The 26,417-nt window shown below is 40.8% G+C and overlaps 1 protein-coding gene across 1 annotated transcript in view; it reads left to right on the forward strand.

The window, feature by feature from the left end:
* The window catches only part of ZFHX3 (zinc finger homeobox 3), a 311,215-nt gene that overhangs the window by 232,781 nt on the left and 52,017 nt on the right, over window positions 1-26,417 (forward strand). Inside the window, exon 5 of the mRNA XM_043983329.1 lies at window positions 10,047-10,154. Within this exon, the coding sequence (XP_043839264.1) occupies window positions 10,047-10,154 (108 nt within the window). The remainder of the gene's footprint in view (window positions 1-10,046; window positions 10,155-26,417) is intronic.

The following is a 26,417-nucleotide window of genomic DNA, read 5'->3' on the forward strand; positions in this document are numbered from 1 at the left end:
AAAGAAAGAAATGGAGGTATGTATTTGAAAATCATGTTTGTGTTGATTTGTAAATTCCCTACTTGATGAGAAAAATGGAAACGTTGTCTAAGCTATATGTGTATACATGCATGTACATATGTGTATGTATACACGTGTGTGTGTGTGTCACAAGCGGTTTATAGCCACCATGACAGGACTGGAAATAAATAAATTTTTACAATTTGTAGACATTGCAGAGTAACTTAGCTAGTAATGTGTAGTGAAGGGATAGCTTGGGTTCGTGTTGGGAATAATCTATTGGCGGTGTCTGTCACCACTATCCAGTCATATATATTCCTGACACTGAATTCTAGACTTGGAACCTCAATAGCTTCACTTTTTGAGAATGAAAAAGTGATATGAAATTTGGTGCTGAGCCCCCAAAATAAAAGAATGACACCCCACAACAGCCACATCTCATTGATCCACTTGATAACATTAGTTCAAATGGATTTTTTTTTTCCGGAATCTTTTGTTAACCCTGCCCTTCCAGTTTGATGGGGACAAAAATAAAAGTAAAATCCCAGACCTGGAAGGGTAGTGTTAATAAGAGTGTGTGAATTCAGTGATTGATCTTGGGGGGTGAGGGAGGGCAGGGGAAGGTCAAATCCTATTAGAAAATTTCCTTTTGTTTTACTAGAATTGAGTTCCTTTGAATATTGCTTTGGAATAAGTGGTCTGGGCCTAGGAAGCCATTATTAAGTACTGCAGTTCTGTATGTGTGTGCCTGTGTATACCAGTATGCATCAATAGGACTTCTTCACCTCTATTTATAGCATGGAGGATTGTTTTCTCTCCAACCGACCAACACGCCGTCAAGGTTTCCTGTCATTGAGTATAGCCACTAGATTAGGAATCTAGAAGACCTAGATCCAAGTCTTGGCCTTTACACTTAGCTGCCAAAGGCAGGTCCCTTAAGCTTCCGTGACTTTGGCTTCTTCAACACTAAAAGAGGGATGATGGGGAGAAGCGTCCTCCAGAGAGCACTTTGAAAACTGGGAATTGTAAATGTCACTTCAAGAATATGGGGGGAAGGGTATGGGGGCCATTACTACAGTGCCCCGCATTGTTATTGTGTAAAGGTCAGAGGGCCTAAAACTAGAGCCTAGACAGGACTTCAGAGGTCACCTAGTCCAACCTCCTTGTTTTATTGATAGGGAAACTGAGGCCCAGAGAACAGAAGTTTACACAGGTAGTAAGGTGTAGAACCAAGATTTAAGCCCAAACCAGCTTGCTCCCCACTGCTTTGTGCTCCTTCTCCTTATGAGGAAACAAGAGGAACAGATAAATAAGCCCATCCATCCATCCATCCATCCATCCATCCATCCATCCATCCATCCATCCATCCATCCATCCATCCCCACCATGTCATCTTTCTCACTGCAAAGGAGCCAGTGAGGCCCACTTGTGGCCAGCCCCTCCGTGTTCCCATTGCAATACCTGCTCTTGGGAATTTGTTGAACCTCTCTCCTTTGTGCTTCTGTGGTCATACTTGGTTAATTAGGTTGAAAATGATGAAACAAAAAGCCTTAACCCTATCTGAAAGTAAACAGGTTGGTTATTTTATTTTATTTTTGTTTCAAAGAAGAGGTCCTATATACAATTAAAACTTATTTCTGGTAAACCTCATTCCAGGAAAGATGAGCTTTTAACAAAAGGCTTTTGACAGCTGCAGGCTATTTCATTTTTTTTAATGCCGAATGAAAAATCAATACATTTTTCTGGGTTATACATATTCAGAACAGGCCTGATATTTCCATTATAATGGGAAATGGGTGTCTGTGCACATCTCGCCTGTCAGAGCGGCACCATCGCATTTTCCAACCCACTGCTAAATATTTCAAACCTGATTTGATTGTGGTTCATGACAGCTAATGTTTCTCAGCTCTTGAGCCTGCCGACAGGGAGGGAGGCAGACACACTCCCTCCCTTCCCCCCAACCCCTTCTTTCCTCTCAGCCATTACCCCCTACAAAAGGGGGTGGGGAGGGAATCTCATTTCTTTTGGATCACAGGTTTAGTGTATTGTTTAAATAATATGGCAGTGAGAGAGCTCAATGGACACCCTGCCTCTTAGGAGAATTTCCAAATTTGTATCAGACTCAGGTACTACAGGGACCATTGTCAGAATTTTGGAAAGGGCAGGTTTAATTTACATCTTTTTTTAAGAGACATAGGAACAGAGGTAAAAGTTGATTGGACTCCCAATTCTTTCAAGTCTAAAAGAGACTTGTAAAATATATTCAATGTTTAGAAAAAATTGTCCCCTCTGCCCCTTCATGGAATAGCATCATTTCAAATAATGTCCCCTTTAAAAAGACTTTCCCTTCTAGGAAAATGGGTCACATTTTGGGAATTGAGGCAGTGCAGATTTCTTTCACATTACAGTGCAGCTTCCTATCCTGGATCCTTAATGTTTACACCTCTATTTGTGGCTGGCATTTTCTTTTACAAACCAATTTCCAAGGCTTTGTAAAATTGCTACAAATCCCTACTGGGTTGTCAGTTGGCATAAAAGGCCTCTATTGGGAACAGAATTCCCCACAGGTTTGGGAAACATGTAGTTATCTTTATCAGGTTGTTAGGCATAAGTAAGGTGTGTTAGAGAGTCTTTTGCGTTTATGTTCAGTGAATCTACTTTTATTTAAAGGAGATTGCGTGATGATGTAGTGTCAGCAGGAAGACCTGAAATGAGCCAGGAACTTTTTCCCTTTTCGAGTATCTGGAATTCTTATAACTGGAGGCCACGAGCTCTGCCCTCAACCACTGGGACATTAATGAAGTGAGCTGGCTGTACTCAGCCGTGAGGCCTGAACAAATGTTATCTGTAAAAAAATTACGTGATGAAAATAGACTTTTAAAATTACTTCAGAGAAGGTTTAACATGGATGTCGAAGGCAAAAGAGACAAAGGAGGAATGGGAAATGGCCAGTTAGAAAAGCCCGATGATTCTCTAAGAAGTTTAGCTCCCATTTCTTCAGTCATTCCCTAAAAAGAAATCCATCTGGTGAGGAGTTCCAGAGAAGGTTCTAACCTTGTTTGGGGGCCTTACCGAGGGAGAGGCAGGAGGCAGCATGTGCCAAGCAAGTCAATCCACCCCCCCCACACACACACCATTTTGACCACCAGACCCTAAACCCAAGAGCCCTAGAAATAGCAAGATTTCCATTCCAGAGCCCTCTGCTGTCATGCTGGGAATTCACTCCTGTGAAAATGCAGCTGGGCAATGTTTCTTGAAGGGTATGACTCATGACCAGAGCAGAAAGTTCTTATCACCAAAAACCTTGGTACTGGCAGATGGCTCACCATCAGAAACTGATTTCATTGTAATGGGAATCGGGGGCAGCTGGGTGGCACAATAGAGCACTGGCCCTGGATTCAGGAGGACCTGAGTTCAAATTCGGCCTCAGACACTTCACACTTACTAGCTGTGTGATGCTGAGCAAGTCACTTAACCCTCATTGCCCTGCAAAAAAAAATTAATTAATTAATTAAAATAAATTAAAACAAACAAACAACAAACAAATAAAAAAACATTGTAATGGGAATTATATTGAGGAAGAGCTATTCCTGTGGTCTTTGCCATCGTACCTGAGAAGCATGGGACCTTTCTATCCTACCTGTACCATAAACTTTCCATATGTATTGTCTCCTCCAATTGAACGTGAACTTCCTGAGTACAGGGGTTGCCATACTGTTCTGTATCCTCAGCTCTTAACCTGGTGCTCAGTAAAAAGCATTTTTTTTTTCCATTCATTCAGTCAGGCTTATAAGAAATGGAATGGGCTACTCCAAGAGGTTAGAGTCTCAATCTTCTCTGTAACCTTTTTAAATAGAGATGAATATCCCTAATTTTTTTCTACCTAAAGGCAAGGAAAGAGATGAGATGACCTTAGAAGGAAGGTTCCTGAGGCAGCTAGGTGGCACAATAGATAGAACACCAGCCCTGGATTCAGGAGGACCCGAGTTCAAATCTGGCTCAGACACTTGACACTTACAGGCTGTGTGACCCTGAGCAAGTCACTTAACCCCATTTGCCTCACCAAAAAAAAAAAGAAAAAGAAAAAGAAAAAAGAAAGAAAGAGAAGGAAGGTTCCTCTCAGCCTATGTTCTAGTGTCTCTAGAATCATTGTGTAGAATTGTTCAGCTGGCAATAATGCTAGACCCCTAATACTTGAAATTTAATAGGATGAAAAGTATTTTGATGGGTTTCTTTTTGCATTAAAAAAGAGGAATATCTGTTATTTTCCATAATGAACAGAGGTCCTTGTTGAAACATAGCATTTTCCAGATTAAACTATTCATCAAAGGTATACTTGCATCTGACTGATAATATGGAACAAAGTATGAAATCTCTATCGATCGAGGCCAATTTTTGTTGCTCTTATTGGGTGAAATTTCTTTCCTGGCCCAAGAAAAGATCTTGCTCTGCTTGGTACTCAATCAGTACGGACGTTCTAAAAACGGAACCATGAATAGCAATATTTCTGCCTCTCTCCAAATTAAAAACTGGATTAATTCCATCTTACCCTTCTAATAGACGCTTTCCTGCCCACACCCTCATGCCATTTTACTCAGAGGAGGGGAAATGAGAGACCCTTCTGCAGGGTAAGCAAGTCTCTGAGCCCTTGACCCCAAGGTACGGTGAATTTCCAGCTTGGGTCTCAGTAAAGGGCTTTCTTTATTCTTGGGGGCTTTATTTAAAAAACAACAACAACAACAAACCTTTCCCTGCAAGACAATGTGAGCCCTGGAGCTGGTTGGAGGATTTTGTCGTTTGTATCCTTGTTTTTTAATCATTTTTCTACCTTTATTGGTATTCATAGCTCACAGTTTTCCGGTTACTGTCAGCCTGGGCTTTCATCCATTTTAAAGAGCTATTTTTCCCCTTGTTGTTGATGATGATGGTATAAAGACAGATGGTGTAACTGCTTATGAATGTCCTATTTTATTTCCCTAGAACCAGACAGTTCACTTGAAGACATATATTATTTCCACATGCTCAGGTTAGGCAGCCCAGACAGTGTCTGAGTCCAGGAGCCAGCTGCCCCTTTGCTTGCCTCTCCATGCAGACCCTGACACCTGTAGGTCACAGGTGGGATTGCATGGAGGACTCAGCACAGCAGTCTTGGGGGGCAGGGGCGGCTTTCAGCTGGTTAAGACACTGATTTTGCGTATAAATGGGTGCATTTTCCAGCCTACTTCTTTTTTTCTAGCAGGAAGACAGCCATTTAGCTAATAGGTGGGACAAAAGAGAGCATTTTTTTTCAAGACCAAAGGGGAAAGAGAGACAGAGACAGAGAGACAGAAACAGAGATAGAGGAGTGTTGGGGGGGAGGGGCCTTGACCAAATTTTGGTTAGCAGCACTTCAATGACAAACCCCTGCTGTTTTAGACAGCTTTTAGACAGCCTGCTGTAGTCTTCTCCTTGTAACTCCATCTGCCTTTAACCTGTCTGATGCTAGTGGGGGAGGAGAGGACAAACATTTCACTTTCCACAAATAAAATTTGGAACTCCTTACCTGCCTACCGAGTCTGGGGTCTTTTTCCTCTAGTGAACTTCATATGGAACAGAGCTTCTAAATCAGTGATGTATATACCATTTCACTGTGTCACCAGGATGCTTTTGTCCTTAGATTCTCATGCCCAGGGTCTGTCTGTCTGTCTCTATTTCTGTCGGTCTGTCTCTCTGTGTATGTGCATATATCCACACACAAAGAGCTCTGGGCCTGGAATCAGGAAAACCTTAGTTCAAATTCAGCCTCAGAGGGGCAGCTAGATGGCACAGTGGATGGAGCACCGGCCCTGAAGTCAGGAGGACCTGAGTTCAAATCCGGCCTCAGACGCTTAACACTTACTAGCTGTGTGACCTTAGGCAAGTCACTTAACCCCAATTGCCTCACCAAAAAAAAACAAAAAGAAGAAGAAACAAATTCAGCCTCAGATACTTAACTAGCTGTGTGTGCTGGACAAGTCCCTTAACTTGATTTGCCTTAATCGACTGGAGAAGGAAATGACAAACCACTCCAGTCTCTTTGCCAAGAAAACTCCATAGACAGTATGGTCCATGAGGTCACGAAGAGTCAGACATGACAATGACTGAACAATATCAACACAACAACTCTAACTCACACACTCTCTCTCACTAATATATATACACGTGTGTATATATATGTATATGTGTGTGTGTATATATATATACACACATACACCTATAGAGATTTAAATCTAGAGGTATCTATACATAGATATACATCTATACATACGTACGTACACACATACATACATACATACATACATACATACATACATACATACATAGACAGATGAGACCCTGGGCATGAGATCTAAGAATGAAGTATCTGGATGGATGGATAGACGGATGGATGTTTGGATGTACATATACATATCTATAAATATAGATATGTACACATTGAGATAGCTTTAGATATACACACATATGTATAGATAGCTATAGATATGTGTAAATATATACATACATACACACATGTGCACACACAGAGAAATATTTTGGAAGCATTCAAATAAACAAGGATGAGTGGACCATATAACGTTACTGTTGGCTGCTTAGCATAAGGACAAGTCCATTTATTTTGGAATTGTCCTCATAATGTCTAATGAACAGCTTTCTCCCTTTTGGGGGAGGGGGGTAGAATTATCTTCTAGGACTGTCTGCCACAAATCAAGTTAGGGTTTTTTGCATGTGATATATTTGGCATATCAAGTAGGTGGCACCATAGATAGAGTGCTGGGCCTGGAGTCAGGAAGACTTGAAGCCAAATCTAGCCTCAGACACTTTCTATGTAACCTTAAGTTGTTTGTCTGAGTTTCTGCAACTGTAAAATGGAAATCATAGCACTTTCATTCCAGTTGTTGTGAGGATCGAATGAAATGATATTTGTAAAGCACTTAGCCCAGTGCCTGGCACATAGATGCTTGTTATCAACCTTCCTCCCTCCTCCCCTACTTCTACCTAAAATGTGAGCAACTATGGAGTCATCCTTTTGTATAATATGAGTGAATTTCTGCCATATTGGGACTGATGTGTTAATACTATAAGTATTTTTCATCTTTGCATATATAAGTGTGCTTGAAGATACCAATAAGTACATAGGAAGGTACCAATAAGTACATAGGAAGATTGAATGATATTGATTGAAGAAATATTTTACTATTTGAAGATCAGTTTTACAATTCAGATGTCAGATGCTTCACAAAAATTCCAAATAGAAGGAACATAACCCAGTCAGGCTTGGGGGAGGGAAAGGGGACTACCAACGTGTGTGTGTGTGTGTGTGTGTGTGTGTGCGCGCGCGCACTCCAGTGTGTATTATATGCATGAGGTCAAATTCAATCAACAAACATTTGCTAAACCCTTGATATGTATAGGATGACTAACATTTAACCCATTCCACATTGTTCACATGGGGTTTTTCAGTTTTCAAAGCCCTTTCACATCCATTTTCTCATTTGATCCTCACAACAGCATCAACTCTGTGAGTAGGAGGGTCCCCGCATTTTAAAGAAAAAGGCAAAGTGACACAATAGAGGGAAAGGCTCTATTTAAGGTCAGGAGACCAGGGTTCAGATCTATTCCTGAATGACTCTCCCAAGCATTTTACTAGACAAGTTATTCTGCTTTTACGATATGGGGGGGGGGAGGGGCAGGGGAAGAAATCAGGATTATCTTTAGTGCTACAGTGAAAAAAAAAAATTGAAATGTGAGGAAGTTATATTCCAAGATTTGCTCAGTGAATTGCAATTGGAGATTAAAAATAGGAAATGCCACATTCAGTGCCATGTTCCCAAAGGGCATACCATAAATGCTATAATGATAATTAAAGAAAAAATTCTCATTCTCAATCCAGCCCACTTCTTCTTGGTTCCCATTGCCCTTTCAAGAAGAGTGAGGAAGAATTAGTCTCCAAACTAGTGATTCTCACTTCATCCAAACATACTTTTAAAACCTTCTTTTTTAGTAATACTTTTAGTCTTCCTTTAAAAAAGGACTTTCTGAGCTAAAATTTCAGAGCAGCTTTATTTGAGAGCTGTAAGGAAAAAAGGCTTTAAATTCATGTTAAAATAGTGGGAATTGATCCCTGAAAAAAAATTTAAATAGTGGGAATTGAAATGATCTGTATTTTGATTGGTCTGGAACCCCAGACCAATTTGCCATTTCCAGCAGTTCTTCTGGAGTCTAGATACCTATTTGTGTGTCTTTCAACCATGCAGGTACTCTTAATCAGGGCTTCTTAAACTCTTTCTACCTGAGACCCTTTTTGCCTGAGAAATTTTTATGACCCAAATATATAGCATATAAAATAGGTATACATAACCCTTTACTGTTGTCAAGTTTTTCAAGACTCCCACATTCAATTACGTGACCCCATATTGGGTCAGTACCCACAGTTTAAGAAGCTTTGCTCTAAACATCTCCATTAGCATCAGGCTCCATTGTTGGATGAATGGAGTGTCCAGATTTTCTCTCTAGAACCTTGGAAGGCATGATCCCTGAAGTCTAAGGATCGATGTTTTTATTTGAATTGATAAACCTGTTCAAGGTTCTCCTTAGTTGCTTAGAGTTGCAAGGGATTGCAACAAAAGAAATGATAGGGGCAGCAATTAATTGTGATTGCCATTTTGTTTTTGAAGATAAATTACTTGGTGAGACTTAAGTAGAGGCTTGTTTTGTTTTGAATTAAAGTTTTGAATTTAACCTACTTAAAGTAGGTTTCTCATATCCTTTTTTTTGGGGGGGGGGACAAAGCTTCAGTGTTTTTTTTCCACAATCACTCTTCCCCATAACAAAACAGTACCTTTCTCTACATTGTTTTTTAGCATAACCTTGGAAATAATCATTTGCTTACTTGCCCAGAGAGTAAGCACTTCCTGTCAGGTTGGGCAGGAAAGGACAATAGCTTTCATTTCTTTTACTCCCAATAATGGGTATGAAGCTGACTTTTTTAAAAGAAAAAAATGGTATCTGGGTAAAATTTTCATTTCTGTTTTTCAAGGAGTAATTAAGTAATGGTTTAACCACTAGGGATTATTTGCAGGCCAAAAGGCGGACTTTTGGAACAATTTCTGGAATTACTGTCATTGATTAAAATCTAGGACTGTTTCTTCAACTGTGCCTGTGACTGACAGTAGCAGCCATCACAGTCCCTTGTGTGACAAGAGAACTTGGAGGAGCATATAAGGAAAACATGGCACAGGATAATCCAAAGGCTTGCAGGGATTAAAACGCAGAAAGGCCCCAAATGAAAGATAGTGTGGTATGATGGGGTCGAAGGACCTCAATCTCAGATCTGACTCGACATGTCTTGGTTGACGTTGAGCCAGTTGCTTTATTTCTCTGCACTTCCATTTTCTCAATTATAAAGTGACCTAATGACCTCCCAGTCCCCTTTAGCTCAAAATCTTTAGACTTATGGTGGTTGTAAGTTTTCTTTTTTTTTTCTTCTTTTTTTCAGGGCAATGAGGGTTAAATGACTTGCCCAGGGTCACACAGCTAGTAAGTGTCATGTGTCTGAGGTCAGATTTGAACTCAGGTCCTCCTGAATCCAAGGCCAGTGCTTTATCTACTGTTCCACCTAGCTGCTCCCAGTTGTATGTTTTCTAATATAAATGCTGTAGTTAATTATGGAATGTGATGGGGTTGCTATTTAGACAAGCTTGAGTTTTCTCACTTCAAAGATCTTAAAATCTGTGTTAAAATATATTTTTTATAGAAGTGTATGAAAGTACCTATTTTCATCTATAGCCCAACTTACCCTACTGCTTTTGAAATAGGAAGCTGTTCTGGTCAGAACTGGCCTGCAGAGTCATTCTACAGCCTCCAGTGCATTTCAGCCTATTGGGTACAACAGAAAGCATCTCTGTTTTGGGCCAAAAATCACAGACATCTCTCTTTTGGCTATTTGTCACTTCTTTGGAATAGCTCTTGAGAAACCTTTCTTTTCTCTTTAAAAGTTAAAATTTGTGGGGGTTTTTGTACTGTTTCAGAAGAATCAATTGAAGATGCCGAAGGACCCAGTGAAACGGCCGCTGACCCAGAGGAGCTCACTAAAGATCCAGAAAGTGGAGGCGAGAAAGATCAGGGCAAGTGGTCAGGTAAGTTTTGGCTGCTCTTTGAAATGGAATCCCATCCTCTCAACCACAGGACAACAGCTGGAAAAATCAGGTAGCCCAGAATTTGAGTTGAGTTATAAACAAATCGAACTGACATTGTGTTAAGTATATATGAGCGTTCATGTTTTACATACATGCATTTATATAAATATACATACCTTTATATTAATATATACTCATAATTTTATATTAGACCATACTAAAGCATTTCCTCTTTTCACTTCTGCTAATATTGAGCTACCAGTTCTTTACTACCTTTATTCTTATACCTTTTTTACCTTTATTCTTCCTTACCTCTTTACAGGTTTTGAAAAGAGAGTTGATACTAAGCTTAGGATAGAGAGTCTGGTACATTTCACCCACAGGGGCATAGTTAAAGGTTTGCTGCTGAAATAGTTGTTGAATGAATCCATCACATCCTCACTCACTCTTTTTCAGTCTGAGGTGCTAGAAGCTGAGGTGGTGAGGCTAAGCCTAAGAGAGGAGAGCAAAGGCTTTTCCTGGAGAAATGTGGGTATCAAAATCTGCATCTCTGTTCTCAGGAAAAAAGAAGCCAAAACTCAGGAGAAGCGTTATATTATGAAGGGAAGAAAAGCAGTGTTTGGGGGAAGGGGGAACAGAGGAACCGAAGCCAATAAATTGCTTTTAAATTTAAAATAAAAAAACCACCAGAGTAACAAAAGAAATATGTCAAGCTAAAAAAAAAAAAGAAAGAAAACTTTCATTTGGTCAGCTTAATTCATATTGCACACCATTGTTAATATTGTAATGCCCTGAGATTAAAAAAAAAAAAAATCAGCTTTCTTAGCCAGCATTGGTCAAGACTTTGCTTCAGTTCCAGGCAGGACTATACTTAAATTATGTTCATTCTTGGGCTTCACCATTTAAACAAGATACAGAAACTTGGAGAAGGTCCAGAAAAGAACAATGAAAATGAATGAAGGCTTGGAAAATGCTGCCTATGAGAAAAGGCTGCAGGGATTGTGGCTATTTAACACCCCCCCCCCCCAAAAAAAATATGAGGGGCAACTTAATCTGAAAGAAATATATTGTAGCTAGTCCTATGCCACATTTCTGTGCCTATTCTAAGGAATTAAAAAGCTTGAAATTATAGAACAAAATTAAGTTACGTATTATGTAATTGGAACTTTCAAGGTATGCTATCTGGCCAGCAGTTGGCAATGTGGAACTGGAATTCAAAAGAAAAATGAGGTTTGGGAATAGAGATTTTGGATTCATCTGTGGAGAGAGATTTGAACCCAGGAGCATTGATGAGATCACAAAGATAAATACAAGAGCCTCCAAGGACACACATGCTTCCGGGGGGTAGGACGTGAATGATGATCCAGCAGAAGAGACTGGGAAGGAGAGCTAGGGTGAATAGGGAGAGCCAACAGAGAGCAGTGTCACAGATGCTAAGGGGATGGTGGAAGGACTCATTGCCAAGTCCAGAGGTTGTAGAGAGAGAAGATGAGCACCAGGATAAGGCTATTGGATTTCACATCTGGATCATTGATCATCATGGAAATATAGAGTTTGTAATAGAGTGGGATCAAAAGTCAGATTACCAGGGGTTGGACTATAAGCATCTGGAATCCAGAGTATTTTCAGAAATGGGGAGAGCACTGATTCCATTCAACAAGCATTTCTTCACCTACAGAGCTGTTAATTAAACAAGATGCTCCTTGTATAGGGATAGAAAGACCAAAAAAAAAAAAAAAGCAAGAAATAATACCTATGCTTAAAGAGCTGACATTCTACTGGAGAAGAAAATATAGCATGTACATAGATAGGTAAGCACAAACTAATTTGGGAAGAGAAGGTATACTCACAACTAGGCATCAGGAAAAGGTTTGTGGATAGGGTAGTGCCCACTTAAGCCTTGAAACAGATAAGGGTCCTAAGAGGAAGTGATAACCATGGAGTCATGCTTGCATGGAGATGGGAGACAGTATCAGATATAAGCAAGTTAGGGTATATAAGGAGGTGGTAGGTGGTATGATGCACCCCCCCCCCAAAAAAAAAGATGTGTAGGAAAGGTAGATAGGCACCTAAGGGATGGTCTTGTTTGCAAGTGAGGAATAAAACAAAACAATGATCCTCAACATTTCTGAAGACAGAATCCTGGCTGTCAGTATAATTGTGGACCTAAGCCACAATTTAACACAAGTTAACCACATTTGCCATCTGCTAACCATGAATTGAAATGTCTTAAACCATGGATCAAGGCATCTGATCTGTCTGTCTGTCAGGTGAAGGCTGGCCAGTTACCTGAGGGCAGTCCAGAGGATGAGTGGGATCCCTGTTGCCATTTCACCAACCATAAACTCTTGGGTAACCTGTTCTCCTGGGAAAGGTCTGACTAGGCCTCTAACCTAATTTGTTCCGCCTCAACATCAGCCTTGCACCTTCCTGGGTGGAAACACAAGCTAGCAGTATGCAGAGGTATAAAAAAGGTTTAAGACAAGGCCCTCAAGGAGTTGATAATCCACTGGTGGCTTGGAAATTCTTCAAGTATACTCAGCTCATCTTCTTTGTCAGCAAGGCTACTTGAAATCTCTTGAAAGATGAACCCGCCAACGTGAAGGTTAGAAGTAACAGCAACAGTGATACACAGTAAACACCATACAAACGTTACTTAGCCACCCTTCGTTCTCACCACAAGCAAAATTAACAGAAAGCATGGAACGTTTCTGCAGGCGAGCCGAGCATCTGGAAATGTTCTTTAGGGAGAAACATCTTCCTGTGCAGCCAAAAAATTTTCCCCCTTTATTTGTTAGTTGAGATGTAAAAATAGCCTCTTGATCTTTCCAGAGAGTAGATTTGTGTATGTGAGTAGTAGATTGGGAAACCCCTGGTGTCAGCAAATGAACAACAATTATCGTCGTAATTAGCCAATCAATTATTAATTGATACAAACTACACAACAGAAAATTAAAATGATACTTTATCACCAATAACTAGGGAGCAAGTAGAACTGAAAAAAAAAGTGATAGCAGAAGGATTATCTTTGTCTTCTTAGCTGTTCTGGTTTCCACTGCAGAGCCCCTTGGTGGATCTCATGAGGTTCACTTGAGATAAGAAAACCTGGGTGAGAGAAACATTGTGATGGTTCAAAAAGGGAAAGGGAAAAGCATCCAACTTAATGACGCTGAGATTTGTTCAGTTGTTTTATTTGTTGTTTTGATCCAGTTTGTGCTATTTCTGGAGAAATGGCCTAAAGGGATTTCACTTTTATTTTTATTAATTTTTTTTAAAAGCCCTGATGTTCACCTAACAGAACAATTAGTGCAGTGGAGCATCCCTGATTCAAATCTATGGTAGATTGGTATTAAAGAAGGTATTAATGGGCTGGAGAGATCTAGGAAAATTGTTAGAGAAAAGTGTTTATGGAGTATGCTGCTGGCAGGCATGATTTCAATCAGGTTTGACATGTTTAACATAAATGTATAGGGTATAGCTCTTGCCATTTAGGAATATTTCCTACAGGCCTGTTGCCTTTGTAATTACTGAGATTGGGAAACAAAAATAGGTCACGCACATTTTGTTGGGTGTCTGTTATCTGTAGGCATCTCCACCTGCTATACAGCTGGGCATTTGTGGGTGTGCTGTGTTGGAATTGTAGAAATGCCCACAATATAATCTGTGAGAAAGGAAAAAAAAAAGGAAAAATCAGGATATAGGGGAAAATGAACACCATTAAATGAATATATAATAGATTAGAAAGCAGCCTGCTAAGGGGAAAGAATGTCAGACTAGAAATGAGCATACCTGTATTCTGTGGCTCTATAGTTTGAATAAGTCACAACTTCTCTGAAGCTCAATGTCCTTATTTTTCAATAAGCAGATTGATCTTTTTCCAATTCTAACATTTGTATCTTTGCCTAAAAAGGCAAAGAAATTCAGTTAGTCAAGGAGCATTTACCATTAAGCACCTACTATGTGCCAGGCACTCTGTAAGTGTTGGCATAGAACTAACTGAAAACTAGCTCTTTTTCCTCCCAGTTCCAATGGTATCTCCACACCCTCCCACCCCCAGTCTATAGGTCAAGTGTCAGAAAGCATTCAATGTGTTTGGGTCCAGAATAGTTAAAAGTGAACTGAGAATAGCTGTAGTTCTTCAGCAGCAGTGTCCCTGGGCTTGTGCTGTGGAGGGAGGAAGCCTTTTATAGTCATGGCCTACAGTCATAGGACAGGGACAGTTCCATCACAATCAGAGATAACTTTAGGGATCTTTGAGTTGGTGAATTTTTCACAGCCTTGTCCTAAGGCGGGATCTAGTAGGGTCCCACTTCTTTGTACCCACTTTCTCCCTTTCCCACCTGTTCCCCCACGTACTCAGAGACAAGAACGTGTGTAAAAGAACATGCTAAATATCTGGTTTCTCTGGGCCCGCCTGGAGTTCACATTCTTACAGACAAAGAAAGCCAGTATTGTTTTTGTGTTTTCATACACAGTTGGGGATTATGAGGCTGTGCTGGCTTTCACAGGACCAACTCTTCTCCACGTACCACCCCCACCCCTTTTTTCCCCTAAGGTACTTTCTGTGTAACTTGGCTGCTTAAATGTACTTCAGGCTGAAATCTATCTCACAATTAGAAAATAAATCCTCTGGACTGTTTTTATGTAAGGAAGCAGAAATAGCAGTAGGGTAGGTTTCTGTACTTTTTAGAATGTCAAGAGCTTTCAAATGACTTGACTTCCTGAATTTACATTTTATAAGCCAAATGATGTCCGTGATAAATACCTGGAGTTGGCTTTTTTTGCAGGGAGAGCAGGGCACTTGGTTTATCCTGATACTTATTTTATGGGAGCAGATGGTATCTCTCTTTTGAAAGCAAGGAAATCAAGAGAATGTGAATGAATGGATGAGCATTTATTAGGTCCTTATATGCTAAGTACGGGGGTTACAAATTGAAAAGCAAAACAGTCTCTGCTCTTAAAGGGTGGACAGTTGAATGGGGGGGGGGCAGCACTTAAAAGGAGAGGTGGGTCGGTTACAAGTCAAATGGAAAAATCCCATGGTTTTAAGACTGTTAGTGAAAAGACAAAATCACATCCAATTCTAATGAACGATTTGATGGTTCTGAGGGACTTCTCTATCTCTGCTGAGGACGTGCCTCTTGCATTAACTACTAGACTGCAGAGACAGTGGGGCCAGGAGCAGGACAGGTGTTCTGGGAGGCGTTGCCCCTTATGGGACACTCAACCTCACATGGGTGCCAGTTGTTTTTAGTGAGAAAGGTGGAGCCCTGCTCCACAGTGATTGTTCCCCACAGTGTATGATCTCTCTGATAACTCAAGTAATAGATGATAGCAGAACTCCATCTAGGCCTCCCAAGGTCTCCCGCTGCATTGTTCTTTCTACCAGACCACACTGTTAATTAGTATAAAACACAAATTACTTTCACAATTATATAGGGAATCATGATAGAGTGGAATTTAAAACAACAAGTTTAACTGAACAAAAACAACAACAGGCATTTATTAAGTGCCTACTATGTGCCAGGCACTGTGCTAAGCATATACAAAGAAAAACAGAAACAGCCCCTGCTCTCAGGGAGCTCACAGTCTAATGGGGAGGCAGTTTGCTAACAGCTGTGTCCAAACAAGATATATACACAATAAATTGGAGGTAATCTCAGAGGGAAGGCACTAACATTGGGGGGGGGGGGCCGAGGAGGAGGCAGAAAGACTTTTTGCAGAAGGCAGGATTTTAGCTATGCCTTGAAGGAAGCCAGAGAAGCCCATTGGTGGAGATGAAGAAGGAGGGTATTCTGGGCATGGGGTCAGTCAGCAAACATGCATAGTCAGGAGATGCTAGAAATAGGTGGGAGTCCAGTGCCATTGATTAAAGGGAACACGGAGGGAAATAAGGTGTAAGAAGACTAGAAATATGGGAAAAGGCTGGTTAGAAAGGACTTTAAGGGGCAGCTAGATGGCACAATGGATAGAGCACTGGCCCTGGAGTCAGGAGTACCTGAGTTCAAATCTGGCCTCAGACACTTAACACTTACTAGCTGTGTGACCCTGGGCAAGTCACTTAACCCCAATTGCCTCACTAAAAAAAAAAAAAAGAAGAAGAAGAAGAAAGGACTTTAAAAGCCAAATAGGGAGTTTTCTGTTTGATCCTGAGGATAATAGGGAGCAACTGATTTTGGTTGAATGGGGAGGGGGGTGGTGTGACATGGTCAGCCCTGGGCTTTAGGAAGGTCCACTTGACAGTTGACTGGGGAGGAAGAGGCTAGAGGCAGACAGGTGTGAGGTGATAAGGCCCTCACCAGGGTGCAGGTGGCACTGTCAGAAGAGGGAGACACAATGAAGGTAGAAGCTAGTCTAGTGATTCTGTGCTGGAGAGCTCCGTGTCTAGTTCTCTTCAAAAGCTGGGGCTCCTTGTAACCTCCTGTAGTTTTTGGTTTGTTTGCCTTTAGCCCCCCTTCTTGAAAAAGAGGGGGAAGAATATATCGAGAAGCCTAAGGGAGCCTGATCCCTGTTGATAGAGGATGAATGTAGACCTTTGCTACTCATGGGGAAAAAAGGATTTTAAATATTCCATCCAGTGTTTTTCTGAGGACATCCTAGAAATACTCATAGCCACTCAGTTCTGAAACAGAATTTGTTCTAGAACTCACCTTGGGTCTTTTGGGCTCAGTAAACCACTGAAAATTATGCAAAAGGATAAAGAACCTTTGGTTTCTTGGCAATCTGAGAAGTAGGAAATGGACACAAAGAGATGAAACTATCACAGTTTCTAGGATCTGTTTCTGGAGTCTCTATGTACGGAACATGTTGCTATCTGTAGTTTTACAAAACACCAAGAACAACTGGTTCTGTCCCCTTGGTGTTTTATGTCTAGAACAGCATAATCATTCCTAGCTTCCAGCCCTGGCAGAAAGTTTGGGTGATGTTTATTTCCCTTCATGAAAATCCCAAACTATGGATATTTCTAAAGAAGGTCTTTCAGAAGATGGATGGGGAAAAAAAAAAATGTTCCATTTGCCAATCTTGCAGTGATGAGCCGTGAACAAAACTTGGCTGGTCCTCAGATACTACAACTTGAGTCCATCACCAGGTGATGGTGCCCACCAGAGTTGCTGCTCAGTTCTGGTACCCTTCAAGAACCAAGAGTCTCTTCTACACCGCAGTGAAGCATTGGAGTTGGGCTTTGGTGGAGGATTTATTTTTATAAATTCATTGAATCATAGATTTCAAATTGAAAGGGAAGCTATTTAGTCCAACCCCCTCTTTTTATAGAAAAAGAAACTGAGGTCTAGAAAGGCTAAATGATTTACCCAAGGTGTAATCCAGTGACAAGGCAGGATTTGAACCCAGGTCTTTTTACTCTACCATGATATCTCTCACATGACTTCCCAATTTAATAGCTACTCTAAGAGTTCACCAAGCTATAAATTTGGAACCAAGACCATTCTGGGGCCTTGCTATGAAGCCATATTTAAAATCCGCCTTTTGTTACTTTCACTGAAATTATGCTATTATGATGCTTCTGGTGAGTGACTGTGGGGGAACTCATCCCCACCAGATGTGTGTTCTGTCTCATCCTGGCTATAGCGAGTCCCCTGATGTGCCGTAATACCGTCTTGTGATTAGAACCTAAAGCGCCATGTGTTTTTTTTAAGCCTTGTGTCCCTGGTGCCCACCACAATACTTCACACATAGCAGATGTTAAATAAATCTTTGTTGACATTCAATTGGATGTTGGAACCCAGCTCCACTTAGACAGCTTACTCTCAGACTTGGCGAGGGGGAAAAAAGGTAAAAAAATAACACAAAGAGTTGCTGCAAAGTTGAGTTTATAGGTAGTCTTTTCAGAGAGGAAAAGGAATCACTTTACCTAGTGTTAAGAATATTCCAACAGATGGCTTTGATGTAGACATGGGATTGCACTGTCCCCAGCAGTGAGCAGGAAACAGCCGCTGCTCAGACGAGGCCAATGCTGTTTCCTCTGGAAGAAATGATTCTGTGCCCTGATGTAAAATGATGCATAGCCAAGCAAATTCCCCTGGATCCAGCTTCTGGCACCTTCTAGGAGAGGGCCTGATCATGGGCTGACGTTCCTCTTGATGAGACTACTTTGTGACATCTGCAGATTCCAGCACCATGGGCTGATCTTTAGCTTGACTCGTTCTAGAAATCTTGCAGAGCAAATTAGCCTTTTGTAAATGTGACCTTTGTTCCCAGAGGACAAGAGAGGTGACTGCCACTAAGTCAAGTTCTCAGCAAAGTTAGGGAAGTCAGCCACCAAAAGATTCCAATGCCTTCCTTAAAATAGGAAGAAATCTTAAGTGTTTTGTCTTCCCTATAGAGATGACTGCTCATTGGAAGATGAGAATAGTAATGATTTAGAAGTCAAGCTGCCACTGTCCTAAAGTACACTTGAGAGAGGGAAGGGGGGAAAACAATATATATGGTTTTAGTCTCCAAAACTTGCAGCTTTGTAAAAACCTCTGAGATAAACTTGGGACATGCTCTCACCAAAGTATTTGCTTATTATTCCACTTTTAGCTTAGGAGAATGTAGTTTGAGCCCTTCCTAGTTCTTTGCTAAGTGAAAAGCCAGATGTAGCTCGCATAGCTCCTGCTGAATGAGGACATCCTCTCAGCTGAGTCATCTAAACCCCAGGTCTGCCTTCCCCCCATTAAGGTAGATGAGCCACAGTATTGCCAGATTGCCTTCTAATATAGGTTGACTACAGGAAGAAATGGTTCATCCTATTTAATCTGAATATTAAAGCAAATCAAGTCATCTTCTCCTAAATGGTCACAGAGTATGAATGCACCATTCTCCAAAGAAGAATTGCAAGCTGTTAGCAGCCACAGGAGACATTGTTCCAAGTCACTAATAACAGGAGAAATGCAAATCAAAACAATTCATAGGTTTCACTGCACACCTAGCAACTTGGCAAAAATAAAAAATAGGAATAGTTGTAATCTGGGAGGCTGTGAAAAGACTAGGCCACTAATGTACTATCAATGGAGTTGTGAATTGTTCCAAGACATTGTGGAAAGCAACTCGGGGTTAGGCTAAGACAGGAACTAAAATGACCACACCCTTTGATGTGGAGAGCCATATGCTGGGCATATACCTCAAGGAAGTTGTGTACCAAAATGTTTTTACCAGCATTTTTTGTAATAGCAAAAAAATGAAAATAATGTTAGTTGCCCATCAGTGGGGAATGGCTGAACAAGTTGTCATATGTGATTGTAATGGAATATTACTGAACTATAAGAAACAATAAATATAATGGAGAGAAGCCAGAGGAAATTCATATGAACTGATGCAAAGCAAAGTAAAGAGAACCAAGAAAACAATGCCTACAATGACTTCAACAGGGCATGTGGAAAGAATAGCAAACAAACAAAATGGAAAACAGAACTCTATGTTTTGAAATAATCACTCAGCTTGGCCTCAGAGAAAAGATAAGGCCATGTACCTCCTCCCTGCTTTGCAAAAGGGATCTATGTATATAATGTCAGACTTGAGTAATGTATTGTTTAGTTGTGGTGAGTTTTTTTTTCCTTTGTTATGATGAATGGCTCTCCAAGAGAGGGGTATATGAAGGTGATACAGATTTCAGTCTATTATAGTTATCAACAATATTAAAATGGTGAGTAAAAGAGTCCAGGTTTACAATGAAAAGAAAAAATTTAAAACCATGTACATGGCTAATCTACAGTAGATTATCTTTGGTTTTGGTTTTTTGTTTGTTTTTTTACAGGGCAGTGAGGGTTAAGTGACTTGCCCAGGGTCACACAGCTAGTAAGTGTCAAGTACTATCTGAGGTCGGATTTGAACTCAGATTCTCCTGAATCCAGGGCCAGTGCTTTATCCACTGTGCCACCTAGCTGCCCCTTCGTTGTTATTTCATTTTCAAAATCATGGTTCTTTGAACAGAATGGAATGTGAACTTGATTTAAAAAAAAAAAAGCCACAGGAGCTCAAGAAAACTTTTAAATAGTTATGGACATACTGTATTCTGACCAAATCAAGAGCTAACAACAAAGATCCTGCTGAAGGAGTACTTTCAAGGGGATTTGGTCATATCATATGTGTAGTATTTTTTTTTAATTTTGTTTCCAATAAAGTATCTTTTCCAAAGTTGGGGGGGGGGTTAAAAATCATACTTTCAGGGCAGCTAAGTGGTGCAGTAGATAAAGCACTGGCCCTGGATTCAGGAGGAGCTGAGTTCAAATCTGGACTCAGACACTTGACACTTACTAGCTGTGTGACCCTGGGCAAGTCATTTAACCCTCATTGCCCCGCAAACAAAACAAAACAAAAAAAACCTCATACTTTTGTGGAAGGACCTTTTAAATGGACTCACGTTTACTCTTTGTTAAAGGTGGGGGGAAGAGTAAGTAATATATTGAGGTTCTAAATTGGAGAGCCTCAAAACTTACAACTGCTTTCCTCATTTGAGATAGTGAAATTCTGGTGCTGAGATGAGCCAATCCCACTTTAGGGTTGTTCCATTTCCAGCGTCTGACTTAAGTATCTTATGTCCATTAAAAAAATCACTATTACAGAAGGCAGTGCTAAAAGATATTAATGAAAATTGGAAAGAAGAAAAAAAGACTTATCCATTCAAGTGTTGCTGTTCACCTCTTTAGGCTTCTCCAAGTTAGCCCATATTGATTGGTTACCTAGCATGTGCCAATGTACTGTCTTGTCATGAAAAGGGCAGCAACAGCTCCTGCCAAGTACCTGGATGATCCCGTTCCTGTTGCTCTGACATGTATAAATAAATCTAGTAAACTCATATGCAGGTATACATAGTGTAATGTTATTGACAATACAGCAATGATTATGAAATTCTTTTCGACTTGCAAAGTGTTTCCTTATCTATTGTCTCACTTGTGGGTTGGAGATGAAAAATCAGAATGCATATGGCTCCCTCTAGTTTTATGGAATAATTTTTTAAAGTAACAGGTAAAGCATAATAAGAGACCCATTGTGCCAAATCATCCTGAAGGCATCTAAAGATAAAACTGGAAAGATTGTAGACAGACATCGACCCAAGCACCCCCCCCACCCCCCAAAAAAAGTCTATAAAGATTTTTCCTTAAAACTTCCCCATCAGTGATAGTGGGCTTACTGTATTTGACTGTGCCACCGCAGTCCCCTGATGTGCTAGAAAAGGTGATGAAGAAAAGAAATGGGAGAACAGCCATCTCAGACTCATTATACACAGAGGAGCTCCATGCTGGAGGTGACACAACTTGGGGGTGTCAAGGGATTGATTTTCAAAGTATCTGAAACAAGCAAGGTGTAAAAAAGCATGTCTTTCCTTAGCACTGTCCTACAAAAGTGATTGAGAGCATTCCTCACAACTGATCCATCCACCTGCTTTCCCCATTGGAACAAAGTTTTTGGGTTTTTGAAGAGAGTAACAACTTGCCTCTAGGACGACGGTGTGAGAAGGCAGTGGAAACAACAAATGACAAGCTTCCCAGATGGTGTTTTACAGAAGTCTTCATAGTCATACAGCTAGTTGCTCACTGTTGATGAAAATGCCCCCTTACTGACTATCATCCAGCAAAGCATCTCCCACGAAGACCTCAGAATCATGTGATTCCATGAAAACAGAATAACAGGGGCACATGCATTTACCCCTCTTACTGTGAGTCAAGGCATAAAACAGGGAGATGTATGTTGGCCACCATCCTTGAGAATGCCCAGCCCAGAATTAAAATAGGAGAGATTCCCTGGAGAATGTACAGTGAGGGTCTCAAGATGCTTCTGTTTATGGATGACTTGATATTGTCTGCATCCAGTCCAGGAATGTTAAACTACTGAATGAAATCCAAAAGCCCTCAAGAATTTTAGCATATAAATATAGCATATATATATATATATGTATATACATACACATGCATATACACACATGCATATATGTGCATAAATATACACATACATATATATGGCATATATGTATACACGTGTATATATAGGGGTAGGGAATTAGAATGCCTGTTGTCTAGACTATGAAAATCACTTGGATGGATGCCCTGTAGAGTTGGTCCATTAGTACACATTCTGGATACATACTGAGACTGGACAGTGAATTAAGTCTGGAAGTGAATAGGAGAGTGAGCTTGGACAGCCTTGGGAAAATTGTGCCTAGTTTTAATGACCCCATCCTCCCCCCCAAAAAAAGACAAAAACAAAGGCCCATTTTTAATAATAGTCTTCTTCCAGTGATGCTGTATGGAGGCAAGTTATAGAATCTCCAAAGAATTAAAGTTGTGGGTCAGCCAGAGGAGAGTAGAGAAGCACATGGTGGGTGTGGGTAGGCAGTGGCAACACAGAATTATTTAGAAGGAACAGTGGAAAGGAAAGGGAAGATGTCATTGTGCAAAGGAGAAACCGAAGACAGGAGAAATTGGAAGCTGAGAGTCCAGTGAGGAGACCATCATGATAGTTCAAGTAAGAGGAGATGAAGGGTCTTGACCATGTGAATGAGAAAGGGATCAAGTGGAAGATATTGGGTGAATCCTGTGGAGGATTCTAGCATTGATGGGGACAAGTCCCATGGGACAAATGGACGTGGCACAGTCTTCATCTTTGAAGGGAATGCAAAATGTGGTAAGTTCTCAAAGAGATGGGACGACCAAATAAGCTTACTTGTCTCCTGAGGAAGCTGTATGCCGGCCAAGAAGCAACAGTTAGAATCCAACATGGAACAACTGATAGGTTTAAGATCAGAAAAGGCTATATGTTGTCACTTTATTTAACTTAGATGCAGAGTCCATTATGCACAATGCCAGGTGGAATGAATCAAAATCCAGAATTAAGGTTGCCAGAAAAAAAAATAGTAACAATCCCAGATATTCAGATGATACCATGTTGCTGGCAGAAAGAGAAGAAGAATTAAGAAGCGTCTTGATGAGAGTTAAAGAGGAGAAAAAGCTGGCTTGAAACTTAACATCCTGAAAAAGAAAGGGCAACTAATCATAGCAACTGGTCCCATCACTTCTGGCAAATGAAGGAAGAAGGAATGAAAGCAGTGTCAGCTTTTATATTCTTGGGCTCCAAGATCACTGCAGATGACGACTACACTTATGAAATTAAAAGACCCTTGCTCAAAGGAAAGCTATGGCAAATCTGAACAGCAGACTAAAAGGCAGAGCCATCACCTCACCAGCAAAGGTCCATAGAGTCAAAGCTTTAGTTTTGCCAGTAGTAACGTGTGGCGGTGAGAGTTGGACTAGAAGGAAAGCTGCGTGCTGCAGAATTGACACTTTCAAATTGTGGCGCTAGAGAAGACTTTGAATAGTCACTTGGAAAGTGTCATAGAAACAATGAACATGAACTTGGACAGACTTGGAGAGATAGTGGAGCATAGAAGGGCCTGGTGTCACAAAGTGTTGGATGTGACTGAACAACAACAGTGATTAGGAGATTACAGAACCAGCAAAGTACGGTTCTAAGGGGTTTCTATACAGGAACATTTAGAGTCTCCTTAGCACAAAACACTGGACTTGGATTTACTGTCATTGATGAAAATCTTAGTGTCCACTTTTATCCTACAGACCTTTGCATACTTTTTCCATGATGATTCCTAAAAGTGTCCTTGAACCTGTGGCTTGTGGTCACTTGAATGGTAAGATTGTGACAGTATTTAATGCAGAAGTGTTTTAACCAAGGACAACAGAAACTAAGAAACAGGCCCTCCATCATCACGATGTGGGTCATTGAATGGTGGGGTTCCAACCTTGTTCTCACAGCTTGAGAACTGGCCTTCATTAGGTGTCCTGCCTCTTATTCGTGGAAATCCCACGGTTTTTCTTTGAAATATCTTAAGTGCCTGATTGGAACACTCATATTTAAAAACCAGATATAGCAACAAAGCAAAGTTCTTAAATCTGTTATTCTTCTGCATTAGAAAGAAGGAGATGTTAACCTGGCTCTACTTTTCAGAAGTTTCACTATAGGTATCTTTGGGGGGAAAGTGTAGACTTGACCTGGGCTAAAATCACAATCAAATCCTACTGATGATGCCAAGCTCTACTTGACCTTACATGACATTTCTTTAAAATAGTGACTGTTAGGGCAGCTAGGTGGCGCAGTGGATAAAGCACCGGCCCTGGAGTCAGGAGGACCTGAGTTCAAATCTAGCCTCAGACACCTAACACTTACTAGCTGTGTGACCCTGGGCAAGTCACTTAACCCCAATTGCCTCACTTAAAAAATAAAATAAAATAAAATAAAATAGTGACTGTTGGAGCTAGGAAGTTAAAACCATTATCTTTTGAGTAATAGAGACAACTATCCTCAGAAAATTCTGAATTTCTACTGTACCACTCAAGACGGAAGAATGAAGTATATGGAAATTCAAGTATGATTTTCTGCATAAGGAGTAAATGTCAGAGAAATATAATTACAACATAATTAAATGGTTGTTTTCGTTTCCTCTGAGGATTCAGAGTATACATTGTACTTTAGTGGAAAGTTACCCCAACATTTCCATGTTAGAAAAGAGTGTCGTGTCGTTTGTGTGTGTGTGTGCACACGTGCGCGTGTGCATGTGCTTGCACGCATGTGTGTGTGTGCGTGCATGTTTTTCCTTAATCAATGGAGATAGATCAAACCCTGCTGTAAATTTCTGGAGCAGGTGGCAAGCTGGTTTACGGAATACAGGGAGATGAGAACCTCTGGTTTACGGAAAGTAGCATGAATTAATAATCATTTAATTGGCTCCTCCATTATGCTGCTGGGTTGGAAGATGGAAGTTTAGACAGAGGGGCTGTCAGTGGTACTTTAGCTAAAAGAGGCTGATGGTTCAGAAGTGGGGAGTGGGGGTGGTTGCTGCTGCCTTCGGCCTCTGCACGAGGATCAAATGTCAGTCGGCTTTCTCGAGCTCCTCTGGGTGCTCACTTTGGGGCTACAGATGGGAAAAGTGTCAGCATTTTTGTGAGTACCACCTCCACGTGGCACACGCTAATGAGGAGGGGATGGCAAAAAGAAACTTCCCAGCAACCCAGAGATCAGAAGGGAAGGAACTTTCCTTTGGATTGATTGGAGCTGAGACACTGCTTCCATTGGCTAGCATCTTGGAACAGAGCACAGAGGGTGCTGAATGAGGCCAGAAAAGGTGTTTTGTTCACTTGCTTGGACAACTGGCAAAGCCCCGGCTTCCCGGGAGAAAGGACGGTTTTAGCCAGTGTAAGAATGGCTGAAATCTGGGAGTGAGATTTTCCTTTCTCTTCTGATTTCATTCTCAGAATTCTTTACGGTTGAGACCACGCTGCCTAGATTATCTACCTTTCTGGTCTTCTACCTCTAGGGCTGGGTTGAGAATAGTAGGGTACCATTTTCAATGTCAGATCCTTTGGATGGTAGACTCCTCTTTTGGCTTTCTAGGTGATCACAGACAAGGCTGAGATTTTCTGTGTTTTGGTTAAAACATCATTGACACAATTTAGAAATTTGTGATAATGAGAACTCAGACTTTCCCTTTGCTTTGCGTAGCTTTACTTCCTAGTATAAATGAACCAAGTAAATAAACTTAGTGATTTGGTGAGGGGGGGAGAGTAAGGGGAAGGTTAAAATGGTTGAGAACTGTTTGAAGCCCATTCAAACACAGTAAAAGTGCTTTATACATCAAATCAGAATATGCTTCCCATCAAGATACCTCACCTTTACATGTAGGACTTTACAATTCTTAAGACTGTCTTCATGATGACCCTGTCAGTAATACGATCAGTTATATTCCCATTAACGGAATGGGGAGAAGAAAAGGGAGAGGAGGGAAGAAGAAAGAAAGAAAGAAAGAAAGAAAGAAAGAAAGAAAGAGGAAGGAAGAAGGAAGGAAGGAAGAAAGAAAGAGGAAGGAAAAAGGAAGGAAGGAAGAAGGAAAGAAAGAGGAAGGAAGAAAGAGGAAGGAAGAAAGAGGAAGGAAGAAAGAGGAAGGAAGAAAGAAGGAAGGAAGAAGGAAAGAAAGAAGGAAGGAAAGAAAGAAAGAAAGAGAGAGAGAAAGAAGGAAAGAAAGAAAGTAGGAAAGAAAAGGAAAGAGAGAGAACGGGAAGGAAGGAAAGGAAGGAAAAAAAGGAAAAAAAGGAAAAAAAGAAAGTTACTTCAAACCCAGAGGTGTCTCCCTGGCTATTAAGACTCAAACCTAAGTGTCCTAACTCTAGGTTCATTGCTCTAGTGTCTGTCTCTCTGTCTCACACGCACGCGCACACACACACACACACACACACACACACACACACACACACACACACA

Source organism: Dromiciops gliroides, chromosome 2 (assembly GCF_019393635.1).
Source record: "Dromiciops gliroides isolate mDroGli1 chromosome 2, mDroGli1.pri, whole genome shotgun sequence".
Classification (NCBI taxonomy): domain Eukaryota; kingdom Metazoa; phylum Chordata; class Mammalia; order Microbiotheria; family Microbiotheriidae; genus Dromiciops; species Dromiciops gliroides.